The sequence below is a fragment of the Geotrypetes seraphini genome, chromosome 8, assembly GCF_902459505.1.
Source record: "Geotrypetes seraphini chromosome 8, aGeoSer1.1, whole genome shotgun sequence".
Classification (NCBI taxonomy): domain Eukaryota; kingdom Metazoa; phylum Chordata; class Amphibia; order Gymnophiona; family Dermophiidae; genus Geotrypetes; species Geotrypetes seraphini.
Window position 1 is genome coordinate 80,048,120 of NC_047091.1, and position 17,685 is coordinate 80,065,804.

Below are 17,685 nucleotides of genomic sequence, written 5' to 3' on the forward strand. Positions count from 1 at the left end.
GTGCGATGAGCCATAGGTGATTAAAGCTTCCAAGCACTGAAGTTGTTCTGAGGGACGATCCAATCCTGGCTGCATTACAGTAGATACAGCTTGAGTTATTTCCTTCAGTGCCTCTGATGAAAACTGGCTTATCTCCGTTACCGCCACCTGCGCCATCTTATCTTTGGCCGTGTGTAGTCGAACCCGGTCCTTTTTTGTTGATTTAAAGGACACTTCTTCCTTTGTTTGAGTTAAGAATTTGTCCATGAATGCGCACACCACACTGCAATTGGTTCGGTGCTAATTAGCAGGAGTTATGTGCTAAAATAGAGGCCCAGGGCCCGGGTGTGAGGTCAACTCACGTATTCCCTGGCTCACAGCATCACATGATCTCCTGCTCTCATGTTTTTTATACTGTGTATAAGACTTAACAAAGTGCATATTTTTACATTGAGTTCTCTCTTTGTACCTACTTTTATAAAGGCACAGAAGTGAGAGCAGTTACAGAGTGAGTACACTACTGTTTTTATGAAGGCTGTTACTGACATTTCTAAAGTATTATTTATTTGTCTTGTAAAATTTATCACTTAGGTGATATATTTACACACCATGTGAGTATGTATTGATTATTTCACCACCTTTTATTGATATATCTCTTTTTATATGGTTGCCCATATGTATTATATTTGATTTTTGGTGCTTTTAACTTTATATGTTTTGGTTTGTGGTAATATTTATTCATTTATGCAATTAATGGTTTTAGTCTTTGTATCTTTTTTGCTTTTATGATTTCATACTTACAGTTTTGGGTTTTTTTTTTAACTGTATATATTCTATTAACTGTTCTTATAGCCCCTGATGCAGCCCCTAGAGGGGGTAAAATATGGCCCTGTTCAGTTACTGTTGATTTTAAATATAGTTTCTTAATAAATATCTGTTTAAAGAACTCATCCAACTGATCTGCTTCTTTAAAACAAACAAAAGGTTTGTACAGACTCTTGGAAGAAAAAAACCATAGTCTGTTATTAAGACAGACATAGGGGAAGCCACTGCTTGCACTGGGATTGGTAGCATTGAATGTTGCTACTATTTGGGTTTTTGCTAGGTACAATCGACTCCACCTAAGTGCACTTTGGTTAAGCGCTTGCTTCGGTTATCCGCAGCCTACCACCATGGTCCCGTTTTTTTAATATTAAGGTCAATGGACTTAAACTCCGGATAATTGCAATTCTGATAAGCACACAATCTGCTTATGCGCACTGATGTTATAGGTCCCACCTCTATACGTTCACGTTACGTTTACTCCAGTTAAAAACAATCACGTTCTCACGTTGAGATCAACAGTCTAGGCCTGGCCAGGTGTTCGAACTTTCAAAACTGCACCATGGCATCTCGTGGAGAAAAAATCTTTGTCTTTGGCTGGTCAAAAGTCATTGTCTCTGGCTGAACGTGTCCACCATGCTGGACAAAAGTCATTGTCTTTGGCTGAACGTGTCGATGTCTTAAAGAGACTTGACCAACAGGAGAGTCAGGTCTCTATTGCAAAACATTACAGCATTTATCCTAGCCAGATTTCTCGAATTCACAAAAAAAGCAAGCCATATTGAAAGACTGGCAAAACTACAGCAATCTTACCAGGAAACTGAAAAGAACTGGGAAGGCTGGAGACGTTGAACAGGCTTTGCTGCGATGGTTTGCTGTACAGTCATAATGGACACTGCAGACAACCAGAGTCTGATGATGATGGGGATACTTCTGCGGTCATCACGATTAATGAAACACCTGCAGAGATTGTTTCCTTCTTGGACGCGCTGAAGTCCCTACACACACTTCGTTGTTATCTGTAGATAAATGGATGTCACGACTATGGACAGTTTTACAGCATCAGTAGTCAGATATACAGACTGAATCGTGCAATCTGCGTGCAGAAAACAATGACTGATTATTTCAGTAGAATGCTGGTTTAAAAAAAGCTTTACAGTATATTGCATTAGACGAAACAATGCTGATTCTAAAACTGAACCATGTAGAATTGTTTTACGTGTAGTTTTTTTTTATTTTTATTTTTTTGCTGGATACAAGTTTTATTGCATTTGACTACAGCGTACTGTGATTTATCATGACTAAAAAGTGATACTCCGATTAAGCGCCAGAGGCCTTGCACTTAAACGGAATCGACTATACTTGTGATCTGGATTGGCCACTATGGAAACAGGATACTGGGTTAGATGGACCATTGGTCTGACCCAGTATGATTATTATTATGTTCTTATGATATAAATGCACAGGATGCAAGCCATCTTCAGTTCAAAGGAAGCTCTGGAATAAAGGGGCATGGGATGAAGAAGTTAGGCTTCTTTACAGAAAGGGTAGTAGAAATATGGAATGGCCTCCCAGTAGAGACAAATGGGACAAGCACATAGGATGAGGAAGGGATAGTAGATGCTATGGATAAACCATATGGTCTTTATCTGATGTCATTTTCAGTGTTTCTATGGCACCATTTTATTCCTACCAATTTACATACCATATGCTTGGGCCCCACCTGACACTGTCCTGCTGAATTAGATGGCAAAATTGCAGTACCCTTTACTCAACATGAGAGAAAATAAATTCAAAACCATCTCTCATGCAATAAAACAGAAAAATCCAGTACCCACTTTCCCAATCATAGGAAAAAGCCTTCCCATCCATGCATCATCCATTGAAAGAAACCTCCATGTCCCTTTCAATGTGTAGAGAAAACCCCAAGCCCTTGCTCTAGGATAGGATTAACCCTTCTATTGGGCCCTAGGCAAGTAAATGAATTGGCACACTCCCATTGTAATCTATTTATAGTACTCCTACAAATAAGACTGGCTGGGTTCTGACTGCAGTAGAAAATGACATGGGGACAAAGTTTGTACCCATCCCCATGGGCTCTATCCTCATTTGCATAAGCCTCAAACACTTATGATTTTATATTTAAATCTTTTTTTTTTTTAGTATAAAAAGGAGGAATATTCTGTACAACTGTTTATAAATAACAAATATAGCCTTCCGTTTCAATCTGGTTTTGTACCTTCCCAAAGGTTCAGTTGCCTATGTTTTATACATCAGCTAGGAAGGTAATTGGATTGTCTTTCAGACATGGGTATAGAAGAGAACTTACACTGTGTAGTGGATTAACCGGAAAATAAGTGTCTATTAAATGTTGGAAATAGATGAATTTGTGGCAGTAATGGTAAGATGTCTAAACAGCTGGGCACATAAAGTAAGGATGTTGCAGAAAGTAGGAATCTCATCAGCAGACAAGATTTTTGTTGCTACATCAAAGACAGACAAGACACAAATGATGTCATTTAACAGTACTGTAGTTCATTTAAATCCAAAAGCAGCTTCCACGGTTTTAAAAATCATTGAATTTAGTTGCCAGTTGTCTAAGATGTGATTAAGCTTTTACATAGTGATACTAGTCTCAAGCTTAAAAGAATGACACAAGGACAAAGTTTTATCCCTGTCCCAGATTAACTGTGGGTAACCATTCCTGTGTCACTGTCTACCAGTGCAGAATCCTGCAGATGAAGAAGCAGGTAAGAAGGGCTGCTTGCCATCTGGAAGACAATGCACAGGGTGTGTGGTAGCCCTGACCCACTTCCACTTTTATTTCTGTTAGTAGTTAATTTAGGAGAACAAAATCTGGTTTGGAAGCTATTGAATTCGAATTTTGTGAGATGATCCCTCCTAAACATCTAAGTCCTAGGCATATGCCTAATTTGCTTAAATTTTAATCCTTCCCTGCCTCTTCCTACTTTTAGTACAACAAACATATGTAAAACTCTTACACCGTGAATCATGCGAAAATAAAAGGCCTAAAATAAAAATGCAGCACTTCAGATTCCTCTAAACCCCCCTCCTCTAGCACCATTTGAAAGTTCATTTGATCCGGAGTCGAATAATAATAAAAAAGCTGCTCTCGGCTCGGTTTGCCACAATAAATTCTTTGGGCCCCTTTTTGGTAGTTAGCTCCCATCCTACAAATTTTGTGGAATTTACTTCGAATGCTTGAGTTTAGGCACACTGGCGGCCTTTTAACAAAGCTGCGTGCTAACGGAAAGCATGGCTCGGTATTTAGCGTAAACCACTCAGCATCACAACTTTGTTAAAGAACAATTCTGAGCACTTGAGAGTGAGACCACCCTACGCTCCTCCCCCCCAACCGAGCGTAAATAGAGAACGGCCGTTGCCTTCTGATTGGCTCTTATCGACAGTCTTCCTGCTAGAGACCCTTCCCTATCACGTGCACAGGGTGAGGCGGTGCTGAAGACGGAGGGGGGGGAGGAAGGGTAACCATAAGTTCAGTTAATTTCTGGAAGGCAGTGACGATCCCATTCTAAGGTGAGTGAATTTTGTTTGTTCTAGGAACCCGATCCTTGTGCTAAAACCGGTGCCTGTCCTAAAATTCGGATCTCTGCACATAGGGTATATCCCAGGGCTCCAGCTCCTGCGTACACACCCAGTGCCTCTGTTCACTTACTCAGAGTCGGGTACATGCCCAGGTTGCAGTTTATGTCCATACTCTGTGCAAGTTCCAGAGACCTGACTAGGAACGGGGCGGTTACAAGTGCATTTGGACAGAATAAGTGAAGCTTTCGCAGAGATGCCAAGTTATCCACTTCCAGGCTGAAGGTTTACGGACAGTCCTGCTTTCTGACCACTCCATTATGGTGCATTGTGGCACTTACAGACACTACAAATTCCATATTGTTTTGGGATGTAAATTCAAAACCAGGACTGGATAAAAAGTCTCTAGCTTGGAACTGAGTAAACTCAGCATCCCTACTTTCTTTAACCCCCTCTTTTGCAAAAGCTAGTAGCGCAGTAAATGCTTTGACACCCATAGGAATTGAATGGGTGTTGGAGCATTTGCCGCACGGCATGTGGCTGCATGGCTTTGTAAAGGGGGGACCTAAGATTTTTATTAACTACTTTTGTAAAAATAAGGTGGTGTAACCCAGTGGTGTAGTGAGGGTGAGAGGTGCCCCTCTTCTCTTTCCCCATACATCTAGTTCAGGGGACTCAAAGTCCCTCCCTGAGGGCCGCAATCCAGTCGGGTTTTCAGGATTTCCCCAATGGATATGCATTGAAAGTAGTGCATGCACATAGATTTCATGCATATTCATTGGGGAAATCCTGAAAACCTGACTGGATTGCAGCCCTCAAGGAGGGACTTTGAGACCCCTGATCTAGTTGAAGTTGTTGCTCATGGCGGTCAACAACATGCTCCTCACGACCCCATCAGCTCTCTCTGATATCACTTCCTATGCGTGTCAGCGGGAGAGCCGACAGGGTTGCAAAGAGCATGTTCACTGCGAACAACTTAAACTAGAGGTATGGGGGAAGGGAAGGGGGTGTGCATGGGGAGGAGAAAAATGGGAAGAGGTGGGGGAGGAGGGGTTCCAGCGCTCCCATCAACATGGCACCCGGAGCGGACTGCCCCCTCCCCTCTCTTACTACGACACTGGTGTGATCTTGTATTGCTGTCCAATGATTTTTGTCTCACCTGCCCACGCTTTCCATTTGGATTTTAGATTTAATTACTGGCCTGATTTAAAAACAACTATCAGGACCTTCCTAACACTATTTCTCCCAGAATGATCCTGTAAAAATATATACAAGCAGTCCCTGAATTACAGATGCCCGACTTAAGTACGACTCATACGTAAGAACACGTCGCGGCTTCATTTCATTTCACTGAGCAGTGTTTCCAGTGGCATAGACTCCTACACTTCTCTTGTAGCAGAGTCAGGAATAATGAATGGCCACATTAAGAACAGTGTAGGGTTGTGCGTGCTGTATCAGACTGAATTGCTCTCACAAACGTTTGCCTCGACCCTGAAAAAAGTTTCTATATTGAAACATGCATGTCGGGAGAGGTATAAAGGTGAACTAGTCACTATCAAGTTAAGTGAGGTTCCTCTTTCTAATAGGATTAACATAAATATGATGATTTAAAGGAAATGAAGATTTTATACATATAAAGAAAAGGATAAATAAAAATAATGAATAAAGATTAATAAAGATTGGACTGACGAAGAGTGTAGCAACCGAGGCGGTGTTGTGCCCTGTTGCAGTCAGAAGGTCCATACAAATAAATAACATACAGGACTGTGTGAATACGTGATCCATTAGAATATTGTGGATTTGCTATAGTTAAGATCTAAGGAAGACTTAGAACTGAACAATAGTTTGAATACTCAGCAGGTGACGTACCTTAGAGGGAACACTGGAGACAGTTGGCCTTTTTATCAGCTGAGAGCAGAGGTAAGCAGCAAGAATCTTAAAATCTACAAGTTCTGAGTTACATACAAATCCAACTTGAGAACAGCTTTAAGAATGTAACTTGTTCTTAATCCGGGGACTGCCTGTAATTGGACATAATACTTTTAAATTTTAAACTTTGTATTTTGTGTAAGATATATGATGGTAAATGTTTATTAAAATTTGATGAATCACTTATTTTAACACACAAACCTAAGTGATGTATGAGGGCCTTTCAAAAAAGTAACAGCAAATTGACAGTATTTCATGAAACAAATACCCCTAGCATTTCAAACACCCATGCAGGAAAGGTATATTCTTAGAGGAAGTGTTGACAGTGCCCAATAGATGGCATGGCCTGCTTCTTGAGCAATTTTGTCAGAACGTTTTCTGTCACTTTTCAAGTGTGCGATACAGATTCAGTGCCAGTTCAGTGTCCCCTGAGGAAGGTGTCGTTTGGACACCAAAATTAGAATCCTTGTTGGGACTGTATTTTTGAATAAAGACTAATTTCCTTGGCTGTTTGAACTCCTTCCCTGCCTCTCCTGCTGTATTGTAATCAGTAGGGCACCATATACAAAATGACAGTGCCCTTAGCTGTTTGCATGGCAAAGGAGCAGTGAGCAGTCATATTTTTGTGGTCGGAGGGAGTGAAGCCTCGTGAAATTCATAGAAGAATGCTTCATCAGTATTGGCAATAGAAGAGTGTATGACTGGGTAAATGCGTTTAAAAATGGGCAAACCTCAATCTGTGATGAGGGCTGCTGTGGTCATCCCAGCACAGTTGTCACTGATGAGAAGGTGGGTCGTGCTGACCATGGCTGTGGAGTCGGTAGATAAATCCTTTGACTCCGAATCCTCAGTTTATCCCAGGACAAGCAGGCATGATATTCTCACATGTGGGTGACGTCATCTACGGAGCCCCAGCGCGGACAGCTTTTCAAGCAAACTTGATTGAAGTTTCAAGTTTGCACACTGCACCACGCATGTGCATGCCTTCTCGCCCACTAGAGGGCGCATCCCACCTCGTGGTCCTCAGTTCAATTTTTTCCGCGGAGCCAAAAAGCCCTGTGGATTTTGAGCTCCCTTTGCCTGCCTTTCTGCCACCGCGTCTGAATTCCATTCGGTCGCTGTGCTTCTATTTTTGTTTTTTCGTGTCGTTTCGATTCGTTTATTTAAAAAAAATATATAAATATTTTTCTTTTCGTTGGGCTCCGGGGGCTCCCGGCAGCCGTGGCCGCGGGACGTCGCTCGTTCCCGGCCTGTTTCATCGTTCATGTCCCGTCCTGTGACGGGCTTTAAAAAATGCAGCCGGTGTGAGCGGTTGCTCTCCATAACTGACCCCCACCGGTGGTGCATAATTTGCCTGGGCCCAGATCATCCTACGGCCTCCTGTGACCGCTGTTCCACCTTCCAGCCCAGGGCTCTCCGCCGCCGACGGGCGAGAATGGCGGAGTTGTTTGTGGTTGACCCCGCGCCTCTGAAGGCCTCGACGTCGGCCCCGGCTTCGGCCCCGGCCTTGACCTCGGCCTCGGCCTCGGCGACCTCGGGGGCCTCGGCTTCGCCTTGCCCCTCGACCTCGAAGTCGACGTCAGGGACGAAACCTGCCTCGGGTAAGTCCTCCTTTCCATCCCCTACAGGGTCTGCTAAGAAGCCATCCTCTGCTCCGGCCAAGGCGGGTGGGTCGTCCTCGGCCCCGCCTAAGGCTCCGTCCTCGCACGCCCCGAGGGAATACTCGAGACCGAGGTCGCCCTCCAGGGAGCCTGCCCCGGACTCGGACCTCCCGACCTTCGTCGGGATTCCGGCCTTTCAGGACCTCCTCCGAGCTCTAATTTCATCGGAGCTGTCGGGGGCCCTTGAACAGCTGCAGCGGGCTTCGACCCCAACTGCTTCGACCTCGGAGGTCCTGACCTCGGCGACCTCGGCCTCGGGTATCGGGGCTCCACCGATCTCGGCCTCGGTCTTACCCTCGACCTCGGCCTCGGGGGCACCGCCTGAGCGCATCGTGCGGCCCCGGGACAAGGTGCGGCGGGTGCGACGCATTTCCTCCTCCTCTTCCTCGAGGTCCTCCCGGGGCTCCTCGCCCTCGACTCGACCTCGGACGAGGCGCCGGCCGAGGAAGCCGAAGCGCTCGCGGGGCTCTCCTCGGCGGCGTGATCGTTCTTCGCCGATCGGGGGCGAGGCATTGCAGATGTCGGAGTTGCGCCTCGATAACCCGAGGCTTCTCCGGTCCTCTGCTAAAAGGGTTTCCCGTTATTCCTCGCCGAGGAAAAGGGAGAGTGCCACCGTTCCCCAGACTCCGGGTACCTCGCCTAGAGGCTCTTCGAGGCGGGGACGTTCTTCTACCCCCTCGAGGCCTTTGGAGCTGACTTCGTGGGGCTCGGGGTCCGGCAGGGATCCCCATTATTATTCTCACGAGGCTTCTCCCATTTCTTCGGCGGTGAGGTCGAGAACCCCTTCACCGCCCGCACGGCCGTCCTCTTTTTCAACCTTTGTGCAGGACATGGCCCGAGCCCTGGGGTTGGACCTCACGGCGGGTTCCCAATATTCAAAGGAGTTCCTTGAGGAGCAGGACCTTCCCACTCCACCTAGGGAGGCTCCTCGGCTCCCCTTCAATAAGGTCCTCCTACAGACCTGGCTGAAAAATCTGGCTAACCCTCTTACAGTCATGTCCGTCCCGTCCAAGATGGAGGCTAAATACAGGACGGTGCCGGCCAAGGGGTTTGAGAAGGCGCAACTCTCCCACCAGTCCTTGCTGGTGGAGTCTGCCCTGAAAAAGACACAACCCTCCCGGGTTTCTGCGGCGGTTCCACCCGGCAGGGAGGGTCGGACCCTGGACAAGTTTGGCCGTCGCCTCTACTCTAATTCCCTGATGGCCACCAGGGTACTAAATTATGCCTTCACCTTTTCCTCATATCTGCGTGGCATGGTGAAGGACCTCCCTCAATATCGTGACTCCTTACCGGACTCCCAAAGGGCGGGTTTTGACAAATTTATGTCCAACCTGTCTCAATTGCGGTTGTACCTTTTCCATGCTTTGTACGACACATTTGAGCTGGTTTCGAGGGTGTCGGCCTTCGCGGTGGCCATGCGCCATCTGGCCTGGCTTCGCACCCTCGATATGGACCCAAACCTGCAGGACCGTCTTGCAGACTTGCCTTGTGTGGGGTCCGAGTTGTTTGATGAGTCTTTAGAGGCGGCGACCAAACGGTTGTCAGAACAGGAGCGCTCGTTGGCCTCCTTGGTCCGTCCCAAGCCTAGACCCCCGCCGCAGAAACCCTTCCGTCCTCCTCCGAGGCGGTATCCCCAAAAGTCAACCCCGGCTTTCTCTAGGCCGCCGCCTAGACGCCCATCTCAGCGAGGCAGAGGGGGACAGACGCAAGCCCCGGCGCAGGGTCCGTCCAAGCCCGCGCCCTCCTTTTGACGGGCTGAGCGGATGGGGCGGGTTCCCCTCCGCGATCTCACAGGAACCCCTTCCCATAGGGGGGCGTCTCCGGTCCTTCTATGCGGCTTGGACCGAAATAACATCAGACGCTTGGGTGCTCCGGACCGTCTCCGAGGGCTACTCGCTCAATTTGTTGTCAGCGCCGCCGGATCAACCTCCGGGGGCTTCCCCTTACAATCGGGCCCAACTTCCCATCCTTCTGGCCGAAGCCAAGGCCCTGTTGAAGCTTCGGGCGGTGGAACCGGTCCCCAAGGACCAGCTGGGGACGGGTTTTTACTCCCGTTACTTTTTGGTCCCAAAAAAGACCGGGGACTTACGCCCCATACTGGACCTCAGGAAGCTCAACAAATTCCTGGTCCGGGAGAAGTTTCGAATGCTGTCTCTCCCGGTTTTATACCCTCTCTTGGAGGAAGGGGACTGGATGTGCTCCCTCGACCTGAAGGAAGCATACACCCATGTTCTGGTGCATCCCGCCTTCCGAAAATTTTTACGGTTCCAGGTGGGAGATCTGCACCTTCAGTACAGGGTCCTTCCCTTCGGCCTGGCCTCGTCTCCTCGAGTCTTCACGAAGTGTATGGTTGTGGTCGCGGCAGCCCTGAGATCTCGTGGGCTGCATGTTTTCCCGTACCTGGACGATTGGCTGATCAAAGCCCCGACCAGGGAGGGGGTTATCTCAGCGACCCGACAGTCTATCACCTTCCTTCAACGACTGGGGTTCGAGGTGAATTTTCCCAAGTCGCAGTTGTGCCCGGCCCAGTCACTTCAATTTATAGGCGCAGTGCTGGACACTGTGCGCCTACGTTCGTACCTCCTGCCGCCTCGGTTGGAAGCCTTGGTTCGGCTGGGCCGTCTGGTCTCTCAACTGCATGTGGTGTCGGCCCAGCGCATGATGATGCTTCTGGGCCACATGGCATCGACGGTCCACGTCACTCCGTTCGCCAGGCTACACCTGAGAATTCCTCAGTGGACCCTGGCCTCCCAGTGGCGCCAGGATTGCGATCCGGTGTCTCGTCTCATCACGGTGACTCCTTCTTTGCGGCGATCGCTCCGTTGGTGGACCAACTCTTCCAATCTTTCCGGGGGTTTGCTATTTCTCGTTCCTCCATGTCGCAAGGTTCTGACCACGGACTCCTCGGAGTACGCGTGGGGGGCTCACCTCGACGGTCTACGGACACAGGGTCTGTGGTCAGCGGAAGACCGTCGCTGTCACATCAACGTGCTGGAACTTCGTGCCATCTTTCTGGCGGTTCGAGCGTTCGACCACTTACTCCAAGATCAGGTAGTCCTCGTACGCACGGACAACCAAGTGGCGATGTACTATGTGAACAAGCAAGGTGGGACGGGCTCTTGGCCCCTCTGCACGGAGGCACTTCGCCTTTGGGAGTGGGCGATCTCCCGGAACATCTTCCTACAGGCGGTCTATATTCAGGGAGAACAGAATTGCTTAGCGGACAAGCTCAGTCGGCTTCTGCAGCCGCACGAGTGGTCGCTCAATGCCAGAGTCCTGCGCGAAGTCTTCGATCGCTGGGGGACCCCGCAGGTGGATCTGTTTGCCTCTCCGGAAACTCGCAAACTTCCCCTGTATTGTTCTCGGATGTACTCCCGGGACCGTCTCGAAGCAGATGCCTTCCTTCTCGACTGGGGAGGGAGGTTCCTGTATGCGTTCCCTCCTTTTCCTCTGATCATGAGAACGTTGGTGCGTCTCAAATCATCCGCAGCCACTATGATTCTCATTGCGCCTCGGTGGCCGCGTCAGCACTGGTTCTCCCTGCTGCTTCAGCTCAGTACCAGGGAGCCTCTACTTCTACCTGTGTTTCCTTCTCTGCTGTCTCAGAGTCGGGGTTCAATGCTGCATCCCAATCTTCAGTCGTTACATCTGACCGCTTGGTTCCTTGCTCCTTGACTTCGCCCCGGGTTTCTCAATCCGTGAGGGAAGAATTGGAAGCCTCCCGCAAGATTTCGACCAGGCTTTGTTATTCTCAGAAATGGACCAGGTTTTCCTCCTGGTGTTCATCTTCTCACCTGGATCCTACTTCGGTTCCGGTGTCCTCGGTTCTGGATTACTTGTTACACCTGTCTAATTCTGGTCTGAAGACGACATCTGTGCGTGCTCATCTCAGTGCCATTTCGGCCTTCCATCGACACCTGGATGGACGCGCTCTTTCGCTTCATCCTTTGGTGACACGCTTCATGAAAGGATTACTCAGGGTTTGTCCCCCTCTGAAACCTCCTCCCGTCGTGTGGGATCTGAATGTGGTTTTGGCTCAACTGATGAAACCTCCCTTTGAGCCAATCGACAAATCTCTTTTGAAATTTCTGACTTGGAAGGTAGTTTTTCTGATTGCACTCACATCTGCACGACGGATTGGTGAGTTGCAAGCTTTGGTTGCGGACCCCCCTTTTACTGTGTTTCATCACGATAAGGTGGTTCTCCGCACCTATCCGAAATTTTTACCAAAGGTTGTGTCTGATTTCCACCTCAATCAGTCCATTGTCCTTCCTGTGTTCTTTCCGAAGCCCCACTCCCATCCTGGCGAGACGGCGCTTCACACGCTTGACTGTAAGAGGGCGTTAGCATTTTACCTCCAACGCACCAGGTCTCATAGGAAGGTTCCTCAATTGTTTTTGTCCTTTGACCCTAATCGCTTAGGACATCCTGTTTCCAAGCGCACCTTGTCCAACTGGTTGGCTGCTTGTATTTCATTTTGCTATGCTCAGGCTGGTCTTCCGCCCCCGGGTCGAGTCACGGGGCATAAGGTCAGAGCGATGGCAGCTTCTGTGGCTTTCCTCCGTTCTACACCTGTGGAGGACATATGCAAGGCTGCCACTTGGTCTTCGGTTCATACGTTCACCTCCCACTATTGTCTGGACACTTTGTCCAGAAGTGACGGCCGGTTTGGCCAGTCGGTGTTACGTAACCTGTTTTCCTGAATTGCCATCCTCCCACCTGCCCTTTTTTTGGTTGGCTTGGAGGTCACCCACATGTGAGAATATCATGCCTGCTTGTCCTCGGATAAAGCACAGTTACTTACCGTAACAGGTGTTATCCAGGGACAGCAGGCATATATTCTCACAACCCGCCCACCTCCCCGGGGATGGCTTCTTTGCTAGTTATGGAACTGAGGACCACGAGGTGGGATGCGCCCTCTAGTGGGCGAGAAGGCATGCACATGCGTGGTGCAGTGTGCAAACTTGAAACTTCAATCAAGTTTGCTTGAAAAGCTGTCCGCGCTGGGGCTCCGTAGATGACGTCACCCACATGTGAGAATATATGCCTGCTGTCCCTGGATAACACCTGTTACGGTAAGTAACTGTGCTTTCTGGTTCCCATGACTCTGACTCCAGGTACCCAGAATTGTCTCAGACTCCTTGACTTCGACTCCACAGCCCTAGTGCTATCATTATTTGTGAAAACAGGCACATTTCTTTAGAAGTGCTGACCAGGGAATTGAATGTCGGTATCGGATCCGCCTATACCATTGTCAAGGAGGTTCTCAAGTAGGTGCCTAGCATGCTGACTGATGAGCACAGGATGATTTGTGTGCAGACTTCCACAGCCTTTTTGGCGTGCTATAACGATGAAGGAGAAGACTTCCTGGCACATATCGTTACAGGGGACGAAACCTGGGTGCATCATTATGAGCCTGAAAGCAAGAGGCAGTCTTCACAGTGATGTCACACATCATCTCCAGTCAAGAAGTTCAAGTCTCAACCTCTGCTGGAAAGGTCATGTTCACTCTCTTTTAGGATATGAATGGACCAATTTTGGAGCACTATCAGGAAAAGGGTGAAACAGTGAATAGTGTCTGATACAGTGCAGTACGGGAGGAGGAGTTGAAGCCAAAAATACGGAGCCGTCACAGAGGACTTTTGTCTCAAGGTGTTGTTCTCCCTCATGATAACGCACACCCTCACACGGCCACTGCAATTCTTGACACTATTCAGAGATTGAGATTTCTGATCTTACAGCATCCTCCATCCAGCCCTGATTTTGCTCCCTTTTGTTTGGACCCTTGAAGGATGCTTTGGGAGGACAAAGATTTGAAAGCAATGATGAGTCAAAGAAGCAGTGCATTTCTGGCTGAAGGCACAACCAAAAATCCTTTTTTCCAATGACATAAAGAAGTTGGCACAATGGTGTAAAAAAATGTGTTGAAAAGGAGTCTGATTATGTAGAAAAATGACATAATTTGTATCTAATTGAAATATATATATAAATATTAAATTTGCTGTTACTTTTTGAAACACCCTCATAAATAAATAATTTAACATGTGTTCTTGCCTTTTTAAAAAATTGTCTACTCCAGTGGTTCCCAGCCCTGTCTTGGAGGACCCCCAGGCCAATCGGGTTTTCAGGCTAGCCCTAATGAATATGCATGACAGCGATTTGCATATAATGGAAATGACAGGCATGCAAATCTGCTCCATGCATATTCATTAGGGCTAGCCTGAAAACCCGATTGGCTCTGGGGTCCTCCAGGACAGGGTTGGGAACCACTGGCCTACATAAGCTGCCACCCTAGATGAAGTCTAGAGTCTAGACTACTTGATGGTTAAAAGCCAGCCCCGAGTTGTCATAGGCCAGGGGTGTCAAAGTCCCTCCTCGAGGGCCGCAATCCAGTCGGGTTTTCAGGATTTCTGCAATGAATATGCATGAGATCTATTAGCATACAATGAAAGCTGTGCATGCAAATAGATATCATGCATATTCATTGGGGAAATCCTGAAACTCTGACTGGATTGCGGCCCTCGAGGAGGGACTTTGACACCCCTGGCCTATGACAACTCAGGACTGGCTTTTAACCATCAAGTAGTATAGACATCATCTAGGGTAGCAGCTTATGTAGGGTAACAAAAAACAGGGGCAGTCAGAAGAACAGTTTGAGCCAGCCTAAACTTTTCAAGATATGAGAACAGGAGAGAGTGCTTTCCATCATGGCAGGATTTTCAGATTTAATGATATGAGATGGGAGGGTGAGGTATCATCCCTGTAGTTCTGGCCTGTAACTTCATAGTTGTTATGCAGATTCACTCCACTGTATTTAAGTCATGTTTTTCCTTTTAGTCCCAACTTATATCATGGAAAGCATCACTCTCAATAATGGGATTCAGATGCCACTGGTGGGCTTTGGCACTTTCCGGATTCAAGGCTACAATGTTGTTTATCAGTGTCTAGATGCTGCCCTGCAGCAAGGCTACCGCTGTTTCGATACGGCTACTGTCTACAACAATGAGGCAGAGATTGGGAAAGCTCTAAAGGTCCTGTTGCCAAAGTATGGCCTCAACCGGCAGGATATTTTCATCACCAGCAAGCTAGCACCAAAGGACCATGGCCCAGAGGCAGAAGCAGCAGGCTTGCGCAGCCTGGCGGCCTTAGACTGTGATTACATTGACCTGTACCTAATTCACTGGCCAGGTAAGCAGGGCTGGCAGAAAGAGGACCCACGGAACAGAGAGAGCAGGCGGCAGAGCTGGGAAAGCCTAGAAAAACTTAATCAAGCTGGCAGATTTCGGTCAATTGGTGTCTCTAACTACACATTGGAACATTTGAAGGAGCAGCTGGCTTGGTGCCGGGTGCGTCCTGCAGTGCTGCAGGTTGAGTATCACCCACAACTGGTGCAGCAGGATCTGTTGCACTTTTGTCAGGAGGCAGGCATTCATCTGCAGGCATATTCATCACTGGGGGTGGGGTCACTTGTTAAGAAAGAGGAGGTAAAACGAGTGGCAGAGAGGTGTAGGCGAACTCCTGCCCAGGTCCTTCTGCGCTGGGCTGTGCAACAGGGCATTGGTGTGATCCCCAAATCTGCCAGTCCAACCCGTATTGCTGAGAATTTCCAGCTCACAGACTTTGTACTATCTGTGCAGGATATGGAGGAGCTGAACCAGCTGCATTCTGATACACACTACTGTTGGGACCCCACCACTGTGGCATAGGGCAGTAGTTTTCAACAGTCCTCGGGCTATATCCAGCCACTCGTGTTTTCAGGATATGTACACTGCATAAAAGATTTGCATATCAAGGAAGCAATATATGCAAATCTATTTCATATGCATATGCATTGTGGATATCCTGAGAACACAACAGACTGGATTGAGCACTATGCTAGAGGGCCTGGCTGACTCGTGCTCCTGGGATCCCAAGGAGGAAAACTTTCAGTTCTTTTAGCATGCACTGGAATGTGATTGGGACATGCAGGTAGAATTATGGCCTACTGTACTTCTGGGGCCGATGCCGACAGCCTCGCCATAAAGCCGCATCTGTATTATGAAGTTAGCTCTCTTAAACTTGCTGTGGCTTGCAAATTATTGCTGTGTTAAAATCACAGCAGTAATTGACAGCTCATTATGAAATGTTGCCCTTCTTGTCAGTTGAGGCTGCAATAAGCTCAGGCACTGACAGGAAGACTGAAACTTTAAAAATAAGTTGCTGCTGATCAGCATCAGCCTAATCTCCTGACCCTACCTGACTTTAAAATTGTGCTGGTGCCTAGTCCCTGCCTAAAATAATACAATTTCCCTGGTTTCTGATAGCAGCTGGGCCCTGCCCAGAATGCATTGCATGGAAGCAGGGCACCACCATTTTGATGAAGGCAGAGACAGGCACAAGTGGGCATCAGTCCCATCTCATTCAGTGTTATGAGGGGGAGGCACTAGCCACCAGAGATTATTTTTATTTCAAATCTCTCCACTACAGATATGTTTAAGAAACAGGCTCTACATCTCATCTCCTATCCTTCCTGTTTCTAGCAGTCATAGAGAGTAGGGCTACATTTCTGATCTGTTTTTCAGGTGTTTGATCTGTAGTAGAGTTTCCCAGCTTAACTATCCATTATAAACTTGGCCCTTGGGTCTTGCACCAAGATATACTCCCCCTTTATCAAGCTTTTACCGCAGCAGTCTTTGCTAAAAAAAACCAACCCTTACAAAACTTGATAAAAGGGGGCCTTATATAGAGAATTATTATTGACTATGGTTGCCATAGTCAATAATAGTTCTCTGTTTAAGATTTCAGTTTAGCCAGCATGGTCTCATCTGTTCATATTTTAAATTGATTGTTTTGTTATATTGCATTTTGTTTTGTTTGTGACTTGTAATGTGTTTAGGTTAAATAGAAATGCTGAATGAATGCATGCACGCATAAATATATCCCATCCTTGGATAGGCAAACATTGCCAGCATCCTGATTCTCTGTGAGCACTGCAGTATATTTTGTGAAGTGTGGCAATGGCAGCTGAAAGGGATCCACCCCAACATTAGGAAAAGGGAGCAGTTAAGCTTCTGTAACACAGCTTTATCTCAGAATTTTGATCTGGCTTCATAGGAAATAAACACATGATAACTGGAAGCCCTTGCACTAGTTCAAAGGAGACCCATGAGACACTCTTCCAGCTGCTGCACAACTAGACCTGGTGAAGGGCTGAAGTAGAACTACACAGACTTCACCAACATGACTCGCAGAGGTCCCGATACTCAGAGCACTGGTGCTAAAGTGAACAGTACCCACTCCAAATTGTGGGAACAGCACCAGAACTTAACAGTTGGATGCTCAGTGCTAATGACAGTAAGAAGCAAAGCAGGGAGACCCAATATTCCATAGGAAAAAGGAAGCAATCCACATAAAGAATGTCTGTGGAAAACACAATGTTCTTGACTTTCCTTTTATTTCTTCTAAATATCTTCAAGCAATATAAAAACTTGTCTATATAGATCATAAAAAGGCTAATGGACCTGACACGGGCTATTTTGGCGGACAAGACTTCCTCAAGGGTCTGATGGCAAATGATCTATTGAATTTGAGGAAAATTATCAAATCTTGAAAACACTGATCAGATTTATAAAAAGCAAAGCTGAGCACTGGTGCACAAAAAACTGCTTTGTGCAGAGGAAAAAGTGGTGTGAAGAAAATGAAACGAAAAAGCCTGCTGGCTGTGACCAGGTTGGATCCATTAGCCTTTTTATGA

General features: G+C 47.3%; 1 protein-coding gene across 3 annotated transcripts; it reads left to right on the top strand.

Moving 5' to 3' along the window:
- Window positions 1–4,220: 4,220 nt before the first annotated feature.
- LOC117364779 (glyoxal reductase-like) lies at window positions 4,221–16,895 on the top strand. 3 transcript variants are annotated; one of them, XM_033954387.1, is made up of 3 exons: window positions 4,222–4,356; window positions 6,220–6,282; window positions 14,790–16,895. In XM_033954387.1, exon 3 carries the CDS (start codon window positions 14,804–14,806, stop codon window positions 15,656–15,658), a length of 855 nt encoding a protein of 284 aa, XP_033810278.1. In that variant the 5' UTR covers window positions 4,222–4,356; window positions 6,220–6,282; window positions 14,790–14,803; the 3' UTR covers window positions 15,659–16,895. The 3 variants fall into 3 exon arrangements, with proteins under 3 accessions (XP_033810280.1, XP_033810278.1, XP_033810279.1); XM_033954388.1 differs by having other exon boundaries at window positions 4,237–4,356; window positions 6,223–6,282; XM_033954389.1 differs by lacking the exon at window positions 6,220–6,282 and having other exon boundaries at window positions 4,221–4,356.
- Window positions 16,896–17,685: the final 790 nt, after the last annotated feature.